Raw genomic sequence first — 19,409 nt, forward strand, 5'->3', positions numbered from 1 at the left:
TAAGATTCAGCCCATTAGCAACAGTCAGCAATTCATTCTTTTTGGCTTTTCGTAATGCCTCAGGGGTTGGCACTTCCAGAAATTTATAATTGTCCATTGCTGCTGATTTCCACACACAAATAAATCAAAAGGGATTTACCCAATCCAATCAATAATTCATCGATGAATAGCCCCCAAATTTGTTCATATCCCAGACGCAGGCCCCAAATTTGTTACGAACCATAATGCTTTAGAAACAAGCCAGCAGCAATAGACTACACCTCGAGTATGGTTTTGATGTTAAATCTGTCTTTATTAGAATCTACTTGTAAAATTGCAACTTAAACAAGATAAACAGAAGTTAATAGTGTTACATTTATAAATGTGTGTAAATATAACTCCCAAACTATTGAGCTCGGGGGAAACAAGGCTTACAGTGTTGAGATGATAAAGCATTAAAGTTCAGTTCAACTACAGAATAGGCGATGAGAGGGAGAGACTTATAATCCAGGGTAAATGGCGAGAGAAGGCAAATATGTAGAATTGCACAGGTTCCACGGTGGTAAAACGAGAGAAGAGTTGCTGGAGATTTTGTACATCATCGTTCCAAATCCACATACAAATTATCATCGAAAGTGACTTGTCACAAGCGGTATCGTCTTCGTGAACTGCCACACCACAGCCAGGCAAGGGTTAACACATAAGTGGTCTCCACAGGATGCGCCAAATCCTATCCACTCTTAAGGATCAAATGAGGTGACAACCACACATTTGATGTACGGTGAATCAATAATTAACCCATCCTTGTGGGCATAGGAAAGTTCCAAACAGTGACCCTTGGCCACTAGTTCCCTGGTTTCGATCCTTCCATTTTTCCTCCTTTGTCTCCATCTGACTCTGAGTGTCTGTGTCCTCGGTTAAAATTAAACAAGCTGCGAGCAATGAAAACAAGCTGCAAGTCAGACTGAGTCGGCATCCTAATGCCTGTCTCTCTCTCTTAAAATGACAGTCCACAGCAAACGAAACCCAGGGATTCATAACAACGACCAGTCCCCACTGTGAACTGACTGGTGTGCCAGTAGTTGTGATGACTGAGTGAATCCTTTCCCGCAGTCTGAGCAGGTGAACGGCTTCTCCCCAGTGTGAAATCGCTGATGACTCTGTACGCTGGATAACTGAGTGAATCCCTTCCCACAGACTGAGCAGGTGAACAGCTTCTCCCCAATGTGAACTCGCTGATGACTCTGTAGGGTGGATGAACGAGTGAATCCCTTCCCACATACTGTGCAGGTGAATGGCTTCTCCCCAGTGTGAACTCGCTGGTGACTCAGTAGGGTGGATGACTGAGTGAATCCCTTCCCGCATTCTGAGCAGATGAATGGCTTCTCCCCAGTGTGAACTCGCTGATGATTCTGTAGGTGGGATGACCGAGTGAATCCCTTCCCACAGACTGAGCAGGTGAACGGCGTCTCCCCAGTGTGAACTCGCTGGTGATTCTGTAGATTGGATGACTGAGTGAATCCCTTCCCACAGTCTGAGCAGGTGAATGGCTTCTCCCCAGTATGAACTCGTTGATGACTCTGTAATCTGGATGACTCAGAGAATCCCTTCCCACAGACTGAGCAGGTGTATGGCTTCTCCCCAGTATGAACTGACTGGTGTGCCAATAGTTGGGATGACCGAGTGAAACTCTTCCCACAGTCTGAGCAGGTGAATGGCTTCTCCCCAGTGTGAACTCGCTGATGACTCTGTAGGCTGGATAACTGAGTGAATCCCTTCATACAGACTGAGCAGGTGAACGGCTTCTCCCCAGTGTGAACTCGCTGATGACTCTGTAGGATGGATGACCGAGTGAATCCCTTTCCACAGACTGAGCAGGTGAATGGCTTCTCCCCAGTGTGAAATCGCTGATGACTCTGTAGGCTGGATAACTGAGTGAATCCCTTCCCACAGACTGAGCAGGTGAATGGCTTCTCCCCAGTGTGAACTCGCTGATGACTCCGTAGGATGGATGACTGAGTGAATCCCTTCCCACAGACTGAGCAGGTGAATGGCCTCTCCCCAGTGTGAACTCGCTGGTGTCTCTGTAGGGTGGATGAGTGAGAGAATCCCTTCCCACAGACTGAGCAAGTGAATGGCCTCTCCCCAGTGTGAACACGCTGATGACTCAGTAGGGTGGATGACTGAGTGAATCTTTTCCCACATTCTGAGCAGGTGAACGGCCACTCCCCAGTGTGAACTCGCTGATGATTCTGTAGTTGGGATGACTGAGTGAATCCCTTCCCACAGACTGAGCAGGTGAATGGCTTCTCCCGAGTGTGAACTCGCTGATGACTCTGTAGGTTGGATGACTGAGTGAATCCCTTCCCACAGACTGAGCAGGTGAATGGCCACTCACCATTATGAACTGACTGATGTGCCAGTAGTTGGGATGACTGAGTGAATCCTATCCCACATTCTGAACAGGTGAACGGCTTCTCCCCAGTGTGAACTCGCTGATGATTCTGTAGGTTGGATGACTGAGAGAATCCCTTCCCACAGACTGAGCAGGTGAACGGCTTCTCCCCAGTGTGAACTCGCTGATGACTCTGTAGGTGGGATGACTGAGTGAATCCCTTCCCACAGACTGAGCAGGTGAACGGCTTCTCCCCAGTGTGAACTCGCTGATGTCTCTGTAGGTTGGATGATGCAGTGAATCCCTTCCCGCAGACTGTGCAGGTGAATGCCTGCCCCCTGGTTTGAACACGCTGGTGTGCCATTAGGTCAGATGACCGAAAGAATCCCTTCCCCGAAATTCAGCAGATGACCAGCTCTGCCCAGTGTCATCTGACTGGTGTGTCCACAGGTGGGATGCCCGATAGAATCCTTTCTCACACACAGAACAGATGAATGGCCTTGCCCAGTGTGAAATTGCTGATGTACCTTCAGTTGAAATGACCGAGTGAATCCATTCCCACTGTCTGTGCGGCTGAATGGCCTCTCTCCTGTGTAAAATGCCCGGCTTGCTAGTTGGTCAGATGACCAAGAGAATCCCTCCCCACAGTCTGAGCAGGAAGGATGGTCGATTGAATCCCTTGCTCCACTTCTTAATTATCTAGACAGAGACAAATAAATTGTTGTGCCGTGTTTGAGGTTCCTGGAGACATATTCCTTCCAGTTTTTAACCTGTAAAAGATTTACAAAATCCATCAATGAGTGTAGGACAACATTTCAGATGAGATTACTTGAATTGCCAAGATTTGATTTGGTATCACACTGTTACAGTGAGGTTAAACCCAAGTTGGAAGATAAATCATCTCCTGACTGGGCAGAGTGCTAGGATCTGGAATGACCATCAATTCCCATATGCGTTTCAAGTTCCAACTCCTTAAAGTGCAGGGTTACAAGCTGCAGCTGGATGCACTTCTTGTAAGTGAGGGCATCAGGGACACTACAGGTCTCCCCATCTTCCCTCTAATTTGTAATAACAAGTGTGTACATAAATCTTGCACTGTGCATTTTTTTTTACCCAGTGACAAGATGTGCCCGGTGAATTTTATATAGAGAGGTATTCATTTTCACAGCTAGAAAATCACAGTCAATAGGAACTTTGATCTCCTCTGGGTTCAATCCAGTTCATCTACACTCTCACACAACCTATGTAGCAGGCCTGTAATGGGTAATGAAGGATTTTCTCACCAAAGTTTTTGCATATTGTCCATATGTTGTTTGCTTGCTAAGTTATGCTTTAACAAGTCAGATTTCCAAATATCATTCCACTTCTTCCCACTTGCAAATTCTCCAGCAAACTTTGCAACACCAGAATACACACAAGTATCATCAGTTTCTGTATTCTACATAAATATTTCCCCTGAACCCTCCCCCCCCCCAATGTCTGACAGTGGTGAACTCAGTTTCTATCCTCCCTTGAAGCCTCCCCCAATTCTCCAGCAACGTTTGCATCGCCACAATACACACATCAGACAAAGACTGACAGTGGTGAACTCAGTTTCTATATACCCCTGAAGCCTCCCCCAATTCTCCAGCAACGTTTGCATTGCCACAATACACACATCAGACAAAGACTGACAGTGGTGAACTCAGTGATGGCAATGCCAATGAATACGAAGGGAAGGGCAGTAGTCGTTCTGTCTCACTGGAGTCTGGCACATTTGTGATGTGAAAGCTACTTGCTGCCCAGGGCAAAGGTGCTTGATATCATTCAGTACCCAGGGAGAATGGGACAAAACATGTTCTCACTGGTAGAAAAGTCCAGAACAATAGGAGGTAGAACAAGCAACAGACACAAAATGCTGGAGGAACTCAGCAGGCCAGGCAGCATCTACGGAAAAGAGTACTAATGCTGAATTCCTCCAGCATTTTGTGCGTGTTGCTTGGATATCCAGCATCTTCAGATTTTCTCTTATTAGTGATTGGAGGTAGAACAAAGGTGATTTTCTCAACTGGTGATGTAAAAGATTTTGTTCCCTTTCTCTGAGTTCCTAATCCTTGCCTTTATTATAGCTGGAGCTCAGCTCTGTCTGAAAGATCCATCGGTTCCCATTCACTCAGCAGCCGGAAGCTCCCCGGGGCCCATGTACGGATCGTGGGGCTGAGAGAGAGGGACAAGAGCAGGACTGTCCCGGGATTGTTGGCCACGGTGTCCAGATTTCACAGGAATTGTCGCAAAGTCGGTGTTTAAGATACGGAGAATCGCTATTACCTGCACCCAACATTTTCAAACCCTTCTGTGTACTGCGCATTTCATCAGCGCTTCAGCACCAGCGAAATTCTTCACGCATGGCCCTATGGGTAATCACGGTGCCATTAAACATTTCTGCCCATGCCTCATTTTTTTTTATAGTGTGTATAGAAAAATCTGCAGCTGTCTTAATGCAGAAAGCGGCTCCCATAAACAATATACTCAATATCAACGTGTATCTAACGCCAAAGTAAAATGCAGTTATAAAACACAGGAGATTCTGCAGTTGCTGGAAATACAGAGACGCACACACACAAAACGCTGGAGGAACTCTGCAATTTAGAGAACAACGAAGCAGCGGAGTACACAGGCTAGGCATGCGGAAGGGGCTCTGCCTAAACATTGTCTTTTTAGTTACTCTCCACATTTGCTGCCCGAAATTAACCACCTTTTTTCCGGTCAACCAGTTTCCAAATGTTTCTGACCTTTCTTTTGTAGCCATATCCTGCTGGTCTGATTCCTCCTCCTCCTCCTGTTAAACTCTAGACCCCATCTCTCTCTGGAACCCCAAAGCCCTGACTCAGGCTGGCAACTTTTTAGTTTTTGACTCTGCACCATCAAAGATTCACTCGTTAGTCTGCTGTCAGACTTTAGAGGTGCATTGTGTTATGAGACCGCAGGTTCGCTTACTGTGAGTGTCACTTTAGGTGCCTGAGTGAGGCGGGACTGTGACATTAGACACAAGGAGAGAGAGAGAGAGAGAGAGAGAGAGAGAGAGAGAGAGAGAAAACGTCAAAACCACAGTGAGCTCATCGTCTTGTTCAGCCCAGAGAAAATCATGCAAGAAATTCATGCAGGTGTATAAGATGATGAGAGTCATTGGTCGTGTGGATAGCCAGAGGCTTTTTCCCCAGGGCTGAAACAGCTAACACGAGGGGGAATAGGTTTAAGCTGAAAAACTTAAAACGTGTTGTAGTTCATCCATGCAATCTTTAAATGCTTGCCATTGCATATGAATGTTGTGGAACCAACTAGAGAGCAGGCCATTCTACATTGGGTATTGAGCAAAAAGGAAGGGTTAGTTAGCAATCTTGTCGTGCGAGGCCCCTTGGGTAAGAGTGACCATTATATGGTGGAATTCTTCATTAAGATGGAGAGTGACATAGTTAATTCAGAAACAAAGGTTCTGAACTTAAAGAAAGGCAACTTTGAAGGTATAAGATGTGAATTAGCTCAGATAGACTGGCAAATGATACTTAAAGGGTTGACGGTGAATATGCAATGGCAAGCATTTAAAGATCGCATGGATGAACTACAACAATTGTTCATCCCAGTTTGGCAGAAGAATAAACCAGGGAAGGTAGTGCACTGTTGGCTGACAAGGGAAATTAAGGATAGTATCAAGTCCAAAGAAGAAACATATAAATTAGCAAAAAAAGCGGCACACCTGAGGACTGGGAGAAATTCAGAGACCAGCAGAGGAGGACAAAGGGCTTAATTAGGAAAAGGAAAAAAGATTATGCGAGAAAACTGGCAGGGAACATAAAAACTGACTGTAACAGCTTTTACAGATATGTGAAAAGAAAAAGATTGGTCAAGACAAATGTAAGGACCTTTACAGTCAGAAACAGGTGAATTGATCATAGGGAACAAAGACATGGCACACCAATTGAATAACTACCTTGGTTCTGTCTTCACTAAGGAGGACATAAATAACCCTCGGGAAATAGTAAGGGACCGAGGGTCTAGTGAGATGGAGAAACTGAGGGCAATACATGTTAGTAGGGAAGTGGTGTTAAGTAAATTGAAGGGATTAAAGGCAGATAAATCCCCAGGGCCAGATGGTCTGCATCCCAGAGTAGCCCAAGAAATAGTGGATGCATTAGTGATAATTTTTCAAAACTCCTTAGATTCTGGATTAGTTCCTGAGGATTGGAGGGTGGCTAATGTAACCCCACTTTTTAAAAAAGGAGGGAGAGAAAAACCGGGGAATTATAGACCAGTTAGTCTGATGTCGGTGGTGGGGAGAATGCTAGAGTCGGTTATCAAAGATGTGATAACAGCACATTTGGAAAAAGGTGAAATCATCGGACAAATTCAGCATGGATTTGTGAAAGGAAAGTCATGTCTGACGAACCTTATAGAATTTTTTGAAGATGTAACTAATAAGAGTCGATAGGGGAGAGCCAGTAGATGTGGTATATTTAGATTTTCAAAAGGCTTTTTACCAGGTCCCACACAGGAGATTAGTGTGTACACTTAAAGCACACGGTATTGGGGGTATGGTATTGATGTGGATAGAGAATTGTCTGGCAGACAGGAAGAAAAGAGTGGGAGTAAACTGGACCTTTTCAGAATGGCAGGCAGTGACTAGTGGGGTACCGCAAGGCTCAGTGCTGGGACTCCAGTTGTTTACAATATATATTAATTATTTAGATGAGGGAATTAAATGCAGCATCTCCAAGTTTGCGGATGACACGAAGCTGGGCAGCGGTGTTAGCTGTGAGGAGGATGCTAAGAGGATGCAGGGTGACTTTAATAAGTTAGGTGAGTGGGCAAATTCTTGGCAGATGCAATTTAATGTGGATAAATATGAGGTAATCTATTTTGGTTGCAAGAACAGGAAAACAGATTATTATCTGAACGGTGGCCATTTAGGAAAAGGGGAGGTGCAACGAGACCTGGGTGTCATTGTACACCAGCCATTGAAGGGAGGCATGCAGGTACAGCAGGCGGTGAAAAAGGCGAAAGGTATGCTGGCATTCATTGCAAAAGGATTTGAGTACAGGAGCAGGGAGGTTCTACTGCAGTTGTACAAGGCCTTGGTGAGACCGCACCTAGAGTATTGTGTGCAGTTTTAGTCCCCTAATCAAAAGGTTCACCAGATTGATTCCTGGCATGACAGGACTTTCATATGAAGGAAGACTGGTTCGACTAGGCTTATACTCACTGGAATTTAGAAGATTGATGGGGAATCTTATTGAAACATATAAAATTCTAAAGGGATTGGACAGGCTAGATGCAGGAAGATTGTTTCCGATGTTGGGGGAGTCCAGAACGAGGGGTCACAGTTTAAGGATAAAGGGGAAGACTTTTAGGACCCAGATGAGGAAAACGTCTTCACACAAAGAGTGGAGAATCTGTGGAATTCTCTGCCACAGGAAACAGTTGAGGCCAGTTCATTGGCTATATTTAAGAGGGAGTTAGATATGGCTAAAGGGATCGAGGTTATGGAGAGAAAGCAGGTACAGGGTTCTGAGTTGGATGATCAGCCATGATCATACTGAATGGCGGTGCAGGCTCGAACAGCCGAATGGCCTACTCCTGCACCTATTTTCTATGTTTCTATCCACTGTCAACCCTTTAAATATCATTTGCCAGTCTGTCTTAGCTACTTCAAGTCTCACATCTTCAAAGTTGCCCATCGTTAATTTCAGAACATTTGGTTCTGAATTAACTATGTCACTCTCCATCTTAATGAAGAATTCCACCATATTATGGTCACTCTTACACAAGGAGCATCGCATGACAAGATTGCTAATTAACCCTTCCTCATTGCTCAATACCCAGTCTAGAATGACCTGCTCCCTAGTTGGTTCCTCGACGTGTTGGTTCAGAAAACCATCCGGCACACATTCTAAGAAATCCTCTTCCTCAGCACCCTTACCAATTTGGTTCACCCAATCTATATGTAGATTGAAGTCACCCATTATAACTGCTGTTCCTTTTTTGCACGCATTTCTAATTTCCTGTTTAATGCCATCCCCAACTTCACTACTACTGTTAGGTGGCCTGTACACAAATCCCACCAGCGTTTTATGCCCCTTAGTGTTACGCAGCTCTACCCATATCAATTCCACATCCTCCAGGCTAATTTCCTTCTTTTTTATTGTGTTAATCTCTTCTCTAACCAGCAACTCTACCCCACCTCCTTTTCTTTCCTGTCTATCCCTCCTGAATATTGAATATCCCTGGATGTTGAGCTCCTATCCTTGGTCACCCTGGTGCCATGTGTCTGTGATTCCAACTATATCATATTCATTAATAACTATCTGCACATTCAATTCCTTCACCTTATTACAAATGCTCCTTGCATTGACACACAAAGCCTTCAGGCTTGTTTCTACCACACTCTTAGCCCTTATACAATTATGTTGAAAAGTGGCCCTTTTTGATTTTTGCCCTGGATTTGACTGCCTGCCATGTTTACTTTTCACCTTACTACTTTTTGCTTCTACTGTCATTCTTCACCCCTCTGTCTCTCTGCACGTGTTCCCATCCCTCTGCCACATTAGTTTAAATCCTCCTGAACAGCAGTAGCAAACGCTCCCCCTCGGAATAGGAAGATGGACAGCCCTCTGTGATTCCTGTGTATGCTCCCTGGAAGCCTCAAGAAATGATAATGATCATGAATCAGGCCACAGATAGAAAAGAAAAAACAGCGCAGTTTGCTCAGTGTGTCCACGGTACTATACAAATGTTTAATGCGACTCCTCAAGATTTAACTGCTGCATGATTCTCTCAGCTGATGAGAGGCAAAAAGGGAAGGCAGAATTGAGAGACAGGAGTTACAGCTATCAGGAGTTCCAGGTGAAAACCATAATGAGAATGAACAGACTGACCAGATTATTCAAGCCTTTGAAAGGGCTATCCAACAACCTGTAAACATCACTAAAGTACTTGAATGCAAACCTGAGCCTGGGGAATCGGGACCAGACTATTGAGAGTGATTTGTGGCCTGCTAAGGCACCTTTGCAGGAGACCTAGCCTTTAATGATGGGAATCTTTCCCCCGAGTTCAATGCCCTACTGCTCCAATGCTTAACCACTAAGTTAGCCAACATGATTAAAACAAATAATATGGATTGCCCTGACAATGACCAAAATCGAATGTGATGAGCTTTGACATATCATTAGGACCCAAATTTCGAATCCCGATCAACCCCGAAGGGAACTAATATTAAAGGTGAATATACTCAGCAGGAAGGACGCGAGCGGGCTATATCTGAGGAACAGAAATGGGAACAAAAACCTACCAAGGGACAGGTGGGGACAACAACCCGTTTAGAAATTGACAAGAAGATCCTTCCAACCATGACTGCCAACCCTCAGGAAGAGCCCAATGTAATATTGCAAGTTGCTGGAAATCCAGTTCCATTTATGATTGATATGGGGCAACCACAACACCCTCGATCAGGAAATAGTATCGGAAAAGGGATTCCAGCTATCAGACGCTACAATCACTGTCTGGGTTTGAAGGCACAGAACGTACCTATTCACGTACCCAGCCACTGCAGGTGGAATTCCAGGGGAGCCAGTGTGAGGTTTCATTTACAGTCACCACCAGACAGGGGTGTAATCTCGTAGGGAGAGAATTGCTCTGTCCGTTGGAAGTCGAGATTCTATACACGGACAAGGATATGATGCTGGAACTGCGAACAACTGATAGCTTCCTCTGACCACCCAGTGGTGGGCTCTTTATCTGGGCTCCAGTACATTTAAACTCCTTCTGCCAGTGGCCAGCTCTCATGTGACTCTGTGTTATGACCCTACCTGGTGCTCATCTGAGGAAACCCCTCGAGGGACAGAAGTTCACAGTCACAGTGATTGGAGAGGTTAAAGGAAGAGACGGCATTGCATTTCTGGCCGAGGTTCCAGATTTCTTTTGGCGACAGACAGGATCGGTGGTTCCCCATACCACCTTCAGGGTTTGCCCTGGGTTCAAGCCAAAGAGCCTAGGGTTCCTTGTCTACACCCTGACGAAACAGGCCTCTAGCACCGATGGAGACTGGCAAGACTTGGCCGTGGGCCAACTCCGATACTAGAAGGAGTCTGAGGTGAAGACAGGACATCTGGTAAGACATTCTTTTAATAGTGACTGAACCCAAGATGTTGTACTCCATCTCTGGGCAATTTCAGTCCATGAAGTCAGCCCTCCTGTCCGGATCACAGTGAAAGAAGGACAGACTCTCCCATCCATTCTGCAATACCCTCTCTAGCCCGTCTGGATCACAGTGAAAGAAGGACAAACTCTCCCATCCATTCTGCAATACCCCCTCTAGCCCATCCGGATCACTGTGAAAGAAGGACAGACTCTCCCTTCCATTCTGCAATACCCCCTCTAGCCCGTCCGGATCACTGTGAAAGGACAGACTCTCCCATCCATTCTGCAATACCGCCTCTCGTCCGTCCTGATCACTGTGAAAGAAGGACAGACTCTCCCATCCCTTCTGCAATACCCCCTCTAGCCCGTCCGTATCACTGTGAAAGAAGGACAGACTCTCCCATCCATTCTGCAATACCCCCTCTAGCCCATCCGGATCTCTGTGAAAGGACAGACTCTCCCATCCATTCTGCAATACCGCCTCTCGTCCGTCCGGATCACTGTGAAAGAAGGACAGACTCTCCCATCCATTCTGCAATACCCCCTCTAGGCCATCCGGATCACTGTGAAAGAAGGACGGACTCTCCCATCCATTCTGCAATACCCCCTCTAGCCCGTCCGGATCACAGTGAAAGAAGGACAGACTCTCCCATCCATTCTGCAATACCCCCTCTAGCCTGAGGCAACATTTTATGAGGATGGAAACTCTTTTGTGGATCCAGCAGGATAACAATATTCTGACTATGCGACAGTGACGGACAGTGAAGTAACTGAACAGGCCTCTTTTGAAGCAGCTGTCTCCGCCCAGAAGGCTGAGCTGTTTGCTCTGACTCGTGCCTGTATACCAGCAACAGACTAAAGTGGGAATGTTTACACAGACTCCCGTTATGCATTTGGAATTGTACATGACTAGGGGGCTCTCTGGGAACGTGGAGATTCCTGACTTCCTCTGGCCACCCCATTAGTAATGACAACTTACTCACCGCTCTGCAGCTACCTCGAGTTTTGTTCTTCTCAGGGGGATGCCTCTGAGGAGGAGTGATAACTGTGGTCCCATATGGGGTGCCAGAAATTCCCCTGCCTAAGTTTTTGGATCACCTAGTGGGACAGGTTTGTGTTCCAACACAATTTTTACCAATACAATTTTTGACACACCTGGGAAAGGAGGGAATGGTTTGTAACCTGTACCCTGCACACCCGGTACAACTCCCTTGACAGGTGGATCTTTTTTGTGTCTACAAGTTGATTTTATTGAATTGCCTAGAGTACATTGCTATAGATACTGCTTAATTATTATAGATGTGTTTAATAGATGGGTTGAAGCTATTCCAACTTCCATTAATACTGCTGTGGCTGTTGTGAAGGTATTATTACGGGAAATAATTCCCAGGTACAAGCCAGAGATGCTGAGTTCAACAATGGCCCACACTTTATGGTGAAAGTAAATGAAGGAGTATGTAACAAACTAGCTATCAAGCAACAATTCCACTGTGTACACCACCCACGGGCCACTGGCAGAGTGGAGAGAGCCAATGACACTCTGAAGAGTAAACTGGCCAGATTAACAGTGGAGACTGGACTCACTTGGTTGAAGGTCCAACCATTAGCCCGATTCAACATGAGAGTTACCCCACAGAGGAAAACAGGGTTGTCACCAGCTGAAATCATTTCTGGACAGCCCATGAGTACACCCTGGGAACAAAGTCTCAGGATTAAAGGCAAGGTGTATAAGAATAAAGAACCTTGGCTCTCGATGGATATTGGAACTCTGATAAAGAAGAGAGAGATGTATGACATGTGTAAGAAACAGGGAGCAAATAAGGTACTTGAGGGGTATAAAAAGTGCAAAAAAATACTTAAGGAAGAAATCAGGAGGGCTGAAAGAAGACATGAGGTAGCGTTGGCAGTCAAGGTGATGGATAGTAAGAGCTTCCACAGGTATATTAATAGCAAAAGGATAGTTAAGTGATAAAATTGGTCATCTTGAAGATCAGAGTGGTCGGCTATGCATGGAACCAAAAGAAATTGGGGAGATGTTAAATGGTTTTTTGTGTCTGAATTTACTAAGGGACCTGACATGGAGTCAGTGGATATAAGGCAAACAAGTATTGAGGTCATGGAACCTATACAGATAGAAGAGGAGGAGGTGCTTGCTACCTTGAAGCGAGTAGATAAATCTCCAGGACCTGACAGGGTATTCCCTCGGTCCCTGAAGGAGACTAGTGTTGAAATTGCAGGGGCCCTGGCAGATATATTTAAATGTCGTTATCTACGGGTGAGGTGCCAGAGATTTGGAGGATAGCTCATGTTGTTCTGTTGTTTAAAGCAGGCTCTAAAAGTAATCCAGGAAATCATAGGCTTGAAAGTTTGATGTAGGTCATGGGTAAGTTATTGGAAGGAGTACGAAGAGATAGGATCGACAATTATTTAGATAGACAAGGACTTATTAGGGAGAGTCAACACAGCTTTGTGCATGGTAGGTCATGTTTAACAAATATATTAGAGATTTTCAAGGTGGTTACAAGGAAAGTGGATGAAGGCAAGGCAGTGGATGTTTACCTGGACTTCAGTAAGGCCTTTGACAAGGTGCCGCATGGGAGTTTAGGTAGGAACATTCAGTCACTAGGTATACTTGTGAGGTATTAAATTTGAATGGGAATTGAGAAAGGGAGAAGTCAGAGAGTGGTAGTGGAGGATTGCTACTCTTGAGTGGAGGCCTGTGACTGGTGGTGTGCCACAGGGATCAGTGCTGGGTCCATTGTTATTTGTCATCTATATCAATGATCTGGATAATTATTTGGTAAATTGGATCAGCAAATTTGTTGTTGATACAAAGATTGGAGGTGTAGTGGACAGTGAGGAAGGTTTTCAAAGCTTGCAGAGGGATCTGGACCAGATGGAAAAATGGCAGATGGAGTTTAATACAGACAAGTGTGAGGTATTGCACTTTGGAAGGTCAAACCAATGTAGAACATACAAGATAAATGGTAGGGCACTGAGGAGTGCACTAGAACAGAGGGATCTAGGAATATTGATACAAAATTCCCTAAAAGTGGCATCACATGTAGATAGGGTAGTAAAGGGATGGTACATTGGCCTTTATAAATCAAAGTACTGAGTATAAGAGTTGGAATGTAATGGTGTGGTTGTATATTGCATTAGTGAGGGGGAATTTGGAGTATTGTGTGCAGTTCTGGTCACCGAATTACAGGAAGGATATTAATAAGGTTGAAAGAGTGCAGAGAAGGTTTACAAGGATGTTGCCAGGACTTGAGAAACTGAGTTACAGAGAAAGGTTGAATAGGGTAGGACTTTATTCCCTGGAGTGTAGGAGAATGAGGGGTGATTTGATAGAGGTGTATAAAATTATGATGGGTACAGATAGAGTGAATGCAAGCAGGCTTTTTCCACTGAGGCTAAGGGAGAAAAAAAGCCAGAGGACATGGGTTAAGGGAGAAGGGCGAAAAGTTCAAAGGGAATATTGGGGGGGCTTCTTCACAACTGGGTCTGACTGGTACTGGCATAACTGGTGCTTCTGGGCACATTCTGTCTCACTCCCAACTATTTTGTACCTTCCTTTGCACAGGTATGTAATGTCTAAAGGACCAGTGTTTGAGTAAATGAGACTCACCAAACTTTCTCCGGACTGAATCAATGGAATCTCCGAGTCAGATGGGTCCTCTCCAGTCGGTGCTCTCAATCCTCGGGCTGGTTCACTTGTTGCTGTTCCCTCGTCTTCAGTCGTGGTTTTTCTTCCAATAAATCTCTCACTGCAGGTCTAACTTTAACGTGAAAGATAATGAAGCACATTAACAATACAAAGGAGGACCAAACATTTCTGCTTAATGTTACCAGGAACAAAACTCACTGAAATTTCAACGTTGAAGGCAAATATAATGATCTCAGTGAACAATCTTTTATTGTCCCTCACATGACACAGATGATATGGGATAAGTAGGAGCCATAATCCAGTCATGGTAAGACATATGACACAGGAACAGAATTAGGTGATTCAATCCATCTGGTCTGCCCATCATTCAACCAGGGCTGATTTTTATTCCAACACCATATTCCTGCCTTCCTCCTGTAACCCTGAAGCTACTCAGCAATCATCAGTATATTAATCTTCACAAATATACCCAAATGGCAGCCTCAAACAAATTCTGCTGCAACAAATTCCAGATATCAGACATCTCTTGGCCAAAAAATTTTTCTCATCTCAGTTTTAAAGGGAAGCAAGTTTATTCTGAGACTGTGCTGTCAGATCACAGACTCCCTGTCTAATGGAAACATCCTCTTCATGTCCAGGCTTTTCAGCATTTGGTAGGCTTATTTAACCATACATCCCTCTGAAATCCATCGAGCACAGGTCCAGAACCATCAAATGCTCCTCACACATGAAGCCGATCATTCCTGAGATTGTTCATGTGAACCTCGTTAGCAACAACTGTACTGAACACATTTCCAGCAATAACAGACAAAATGGTACCAGATAATTGACAGGGAAAAGTTGTGCTTTCTTTACTGTTATACTATCACTCCATTTCCAGGTTAAAACTGGTCCATTTCAGGAAATTTGTATTACAGATCCTAGGATACAGATCTTGTCTTGCCTATACTGGAGTGACCGCCGGCGCTGGGCTATAAACGTGCAGGAGTAATGTGTGGCTAAGTGCCTTGCTCAGGGACACACCACGCTGCGTGGTGCTGAAGCTCGAACCATTCTTCCCCTTGACATCCCAGTCCATCGCCAAAGCAGGCAATGAAATCAAAGATCCCCACAACCTGGGACGTTCACCTTTCTCACCCACCCCAGTCCGGGAGAAGACACAACAGCCAAAAAGCCCCAGGACAAAAGCGAGGAGCCTGAGGAAGCGAGGCGAGTTCAGGGAAGTTAATGCCTGAACACAGTCAGTGGCCAAAATCAACCACGTCATCTGGCGTCACAAAGTGGAGGCGGGGCGAATCTGCGGCACAAGACACAAGTGACCTGTCTGCGAGACTTCCATTTCAATTCTGCGGAAACAGTCAGCCTGGGCTCCTGGTTTGGATCGTTCAATGCAGATTAAGTGAAGTCGACACATTTCTGACGAGCCCAGATAGCTGGAAAATAGATAATTAACTGGCCCTCAGTTCGGGGCTCACGGCCAACATCAGATCTCCCCGCTCGGGATGGGTCTCAATACTCACCGATGGGGAAGAGATATCTTCGGCCCGCAGACAATGATCTCGAAGGAAGAGTCGAAAGTCTTTCCCGAACACACAGCCGACACTCTTCAACTCTGAGCGGAGAGGATAACACCGTCCACCCGGAGACGGTGAACATGCGCGGAGAGATTGTTACATCATCGGGAGGCGGGGCCAGCGCAGATGCTGCGGTTAAATGGGAGGGGCAAATGGGATTACACGTCAGGATTGGTGACACCTCCCCCCCTCCCCCTCCCCCCCAAGGCAGAGACTCCAACTACTCATTAGTCAGTGGAAAGAAGCAAACTTGCCGCTCACATCTCCTCTCACCTTAAATGTATTAGACATTTCAACCCCCAGGAAAAATATATCGTCTGTCCACTCTATCTATTCCTCTCGTAATCTTATAAACGTCCATCCAGTCTCACCCCAGCCTGCGCCGCTCTGGAGAAAACAACACAAGTTTGTCCAGCCTCTCGTTATAGCTCATGTCCTCTAATCCAGGCAGTGTCCTGGTAAACCTCTTCTGTGCCCTGTCCAAAGCCCCGACATCCTTTCGAGAATGGGGGCGACCAGAACTGTATGAAACACTCCAGATGTGGTCTAACTAGTTTTATAAAACTGTGTTACGAGTTGTAACGTTTTAGAAACGAACCAGCAGCAATAGAGTTCACACTGGAGTCTGGTTTTGATGTTAAAATCACTCTCTTTATTAGTATCTATTTATAATATAGTAACAACGAAATAAAGGAAAGTTAACAGTGTTAAGTGTATATGTGTGTAAATGTATTTCCCAGACTAACGAGTCTGAGGGAACAAAGCTTAGAGTCTTTAAATGGTAAAGTAGGAAAATTCAGTAATCTACGGAATAAATAATGGGAGAGAGATGCTTGTAATCCATGGTGAAACGTAAAGAAAAGGCCGTTACTTCAAAATAACCGTCGACGAAGTTCTTATCCGTTGAATCCGTCCACGTACGAGTTATCAGCGAAAGTGACCTGTCACAGGAATACCGTCTTCCCGGGGTTACCACACAACATACCCAGGCAAGGGTTAACACAAGATATTCCAAAACCCACTCCTATGGATTATACGAAGTGACAGCCACACACGTTCGTTGTGGTTCCGTGAACCGATGATCAACCCACTCTTGTGGGCATAGGAGAGTTCCAAGCCTCAGCTGCGACTAACTGAAGCGATCAGCTTTTCCAGTCTCTCTCTCTCTCTCTCTTTAGACTGGCCGACTGCCTGTCTGCAGATCGCTCTCTCTCTCTCTGATGGTTCAGTCTACAGTCAGCGCTGTCAGCCTGTGACTGACGTCATAGGACCGCCTCCTCACGCCGGCGCTCTTAAAGAAACAGTCACAGTACGACCGCAGGCTCGTAACAGCCGCAACACAACTTCCCGACTTTTGAACTCAATGCTTCAACTAATAAAGACAACCACGTCATTTGCCTTCTTAACCACCCGATCAATCTGTTTCAGTCTCTTTCAGGGAGCAATGAACTTGGAGTCTAAGATCCCCCTGATCATCGACACTGTTCAGGGTTTTGCATTTGACGGTGTACTGTCGCATACATTCGACCTACCGAGCTGCCAAGATGATCATCACTAATCAAATCTCACTGAGATTTCTCAGGTCCTGTTGAATTTATTGCCGAGTGCACAAGTACGGGAAGGTACAGGGACAGAGAAACACTGACTTGTTGCAGCATCACAGGCAAGTACACTCAGTTAACACACAGAACACAAATTATACGATGCTCTGTCAGTAGCAATCTCTAAATATGTTTTATATCATTAACAATATATAAAATACATTGTGTCATGATCAATAGTAAAATGTGCATTTTGTGTCAATAACAGTCTTGGAAATGTTGAATTTGGTCCCTGTCTCCATTCCTCCTGCAATCCACAACCAGCTCCTGTGTTTTTGTCACAATGAGGGAGAGGTTGTTTTCTTGACACCACTGTGTCGGGGTGATGACTTCTTCTCTGTAGGCTGCCTCGTTATTATTTGGGATTCGGCCAGTCAGTGTAGTGTAGTCAGCAAATTTAATTAACAGATTGGAGCTGTGGTTGGCGACACGTCATGAGAATACAGAGAGTAAAGTAGGGGGCAAAGAGACACCCGTGTGGGGTATGTGTGCTGAGGGTCACAGAGACAGAGCTGAGGGAGCCCACTCTTACCACCTGCCGGCGATCTGACAGGAAGTCCAGGATCTAGCTACACAAGGCAGGGAGAAGGCCGAGGTCTCTGAGCTTCTTGTCGATACTTCACGCCTTCGTATGGCTACTGCTCTGCCCATGACTGCAGGGAACTTTGGAGAGCAGAGAACATCAGGGAAACAAGCCTCCCCTCCATGGGCTCTTCCTACTCTTCCCCTGCCTCGGAAAATCAGGCCATGTACTCAAAGACCCTCACATTACCTGGACATTCTTGCTGCAAACCCGCTCTCCCATCGGGGATGAGATACAAAAGCCTTAAAGCGCGACACGCCCGGCTCAAGGACGGTTTCCTGTCTACAGTTACAAGCTAAATGAATGATAAAATGGACTCGACCTCACAATGTAACTCGACGTGACTCTGCACCATATGTCTAGTGATTGATTTGCCAGTTTCATTTTTCATTTTTAGAATCTTTTTTATTGAATGCATAATCTTCTACAGCTATAAAATGATACAAAACGTCAATAGATTAGGATGTACACAGTTAATAAAGCTGAAAAAAAACTGATCGTAAAATATAAAAATGGAAAAAAAATATATAGAAAAATAAGGGAAAAAAGTGTCCCATCTAACGCAGAAAAAAACCCAGTAACCAGAAAAAAAGGGGAAAAGTACATTAGGAATGAACCCTCCGGAGCAATACGTTTGACCAATACCTAATTTTTTTTAAAAAAGAATCATCAACCTCATTTCACACTTAATAAAAAAAATAAAATCAGACGGAAACCATATAGCATAATTCAAATTAAATGACAATATTTGGCAAAAGAACCCCATCTTCTCTCAAAATCGAATCGAGGATCAAAAGTTCTACTTGTATTTTTTCCAAACTAGGACATAACATTCCTTGAGAAAACGATTCAATTAATGTAGGGGAAGAAATATCTTTCTGCGGCGACCCATTTCCTGGCACATCCGAACCGACTCACAATTAGATAGCCTACGGGGTTTGCGAGCACAGAGCTTTGGAGCCTCTGCGCCATGGGGGGGGGGGGGGGCAGGTTGAGGGAGGCTTAAAAGTGAGGCTGAAGATTTCGAATAAAGTTTTTTCCTTCGACTGCAGTTACCGACTCCGTGTCGTAATTTTAGCGCTGCGTGTAGCACACCGCTACAATTGGTGACCCCGACGGTCCAAACGATTTTTGGACCAGAAATGACCGACGCCGCCTCTGTTCATGCGGTTTCGTTGAAACTGCCGGGTTTCTGGACACAGCGCCCGAACCTATGGTTCCAGCAAGCCGTAGCCCAATTCCACGTTCGCCAGATCACCTCAGAAGACACCCGCTGCTACTACGTGGTGAGCTCCCTCGACCAGGACACAGCGGCCCAGGTCGCGGAGTTCGTACAGTCGCCCCCGGCAGACGGCGAGTACACGGAATTCAAAGCCCTGCTCCTCAGGACTTTCGGACTCTCACGGCGCGAGCGGGCTGCCCGTTTACTGCACCTGGA

The 19,409-nt window shown here is 45.4% G+C and overlaps 1 protein-coding gene across 3 annotated transcripts; it reads right to left on the reverse strand.

Annotated features, from left to right (window-relative positions):
- Window positions 1–329: 329 nt before the first annotated feature.
- On the reverse strand, window positions 330–16,227 carry LOC132389622 (gastrula zinc finger protein XlCGF26.1-like). 3 transcript variants are annotated; one of them, XM_059962128.1, is made up of 3 exons: window positions 15,734–16,227; window positions 14,175–14,321; window positions 330–3,144 (listed from the first exon to the last, which is right to left on the reverse strand). In XM_059962128.1, exon 3 carries the CDS (start codon window positions 2,736–2,738, stop codon window positions 1,014–1,016), a length of 1,725 nt encoding a protein of 574 aa, XP_059818111.1. In that variant the 5' UTR covers window positions 2,739–3,144; window positions 14,175–14,321; window positions 15,734–16,227; the 3' UTR covers window positions 330–1,013. The 3 variants fall into 3 exon arrangements, with proteins under 3 accessions (XP_059818111.1, XP_059818110.1, XP_059818113.1); XM_059962127.1 differs by having other exon boundaries at window positions 14,175–14,325; XM_059962130.1 differs by lacking the exons at window positions 14,175–14,321; window positions 15,734–16,227 and adding an exon at window positions 3,658–3,712.
- Between the last annotated feature and the right edge of the window lie 3,182 nt (window positions 16,228–19,409).

Source organism: Hypanus sabinus, unplaced genomic scaffold, assembly GCF_030144855.1.
Source record: "Hypanus sabinus isolate sHypSab1 unplaced genomic scaffold, sHypSab1.hap1 scaffold_613, whole genome shotgun sequence".
Lineage (NCBI taxonomy): Eukaryota > Metazoa > Chordata > Chondrichthyes > Myliobatiformes > Dasyatidae > Hypanus > Hypanus sabinus.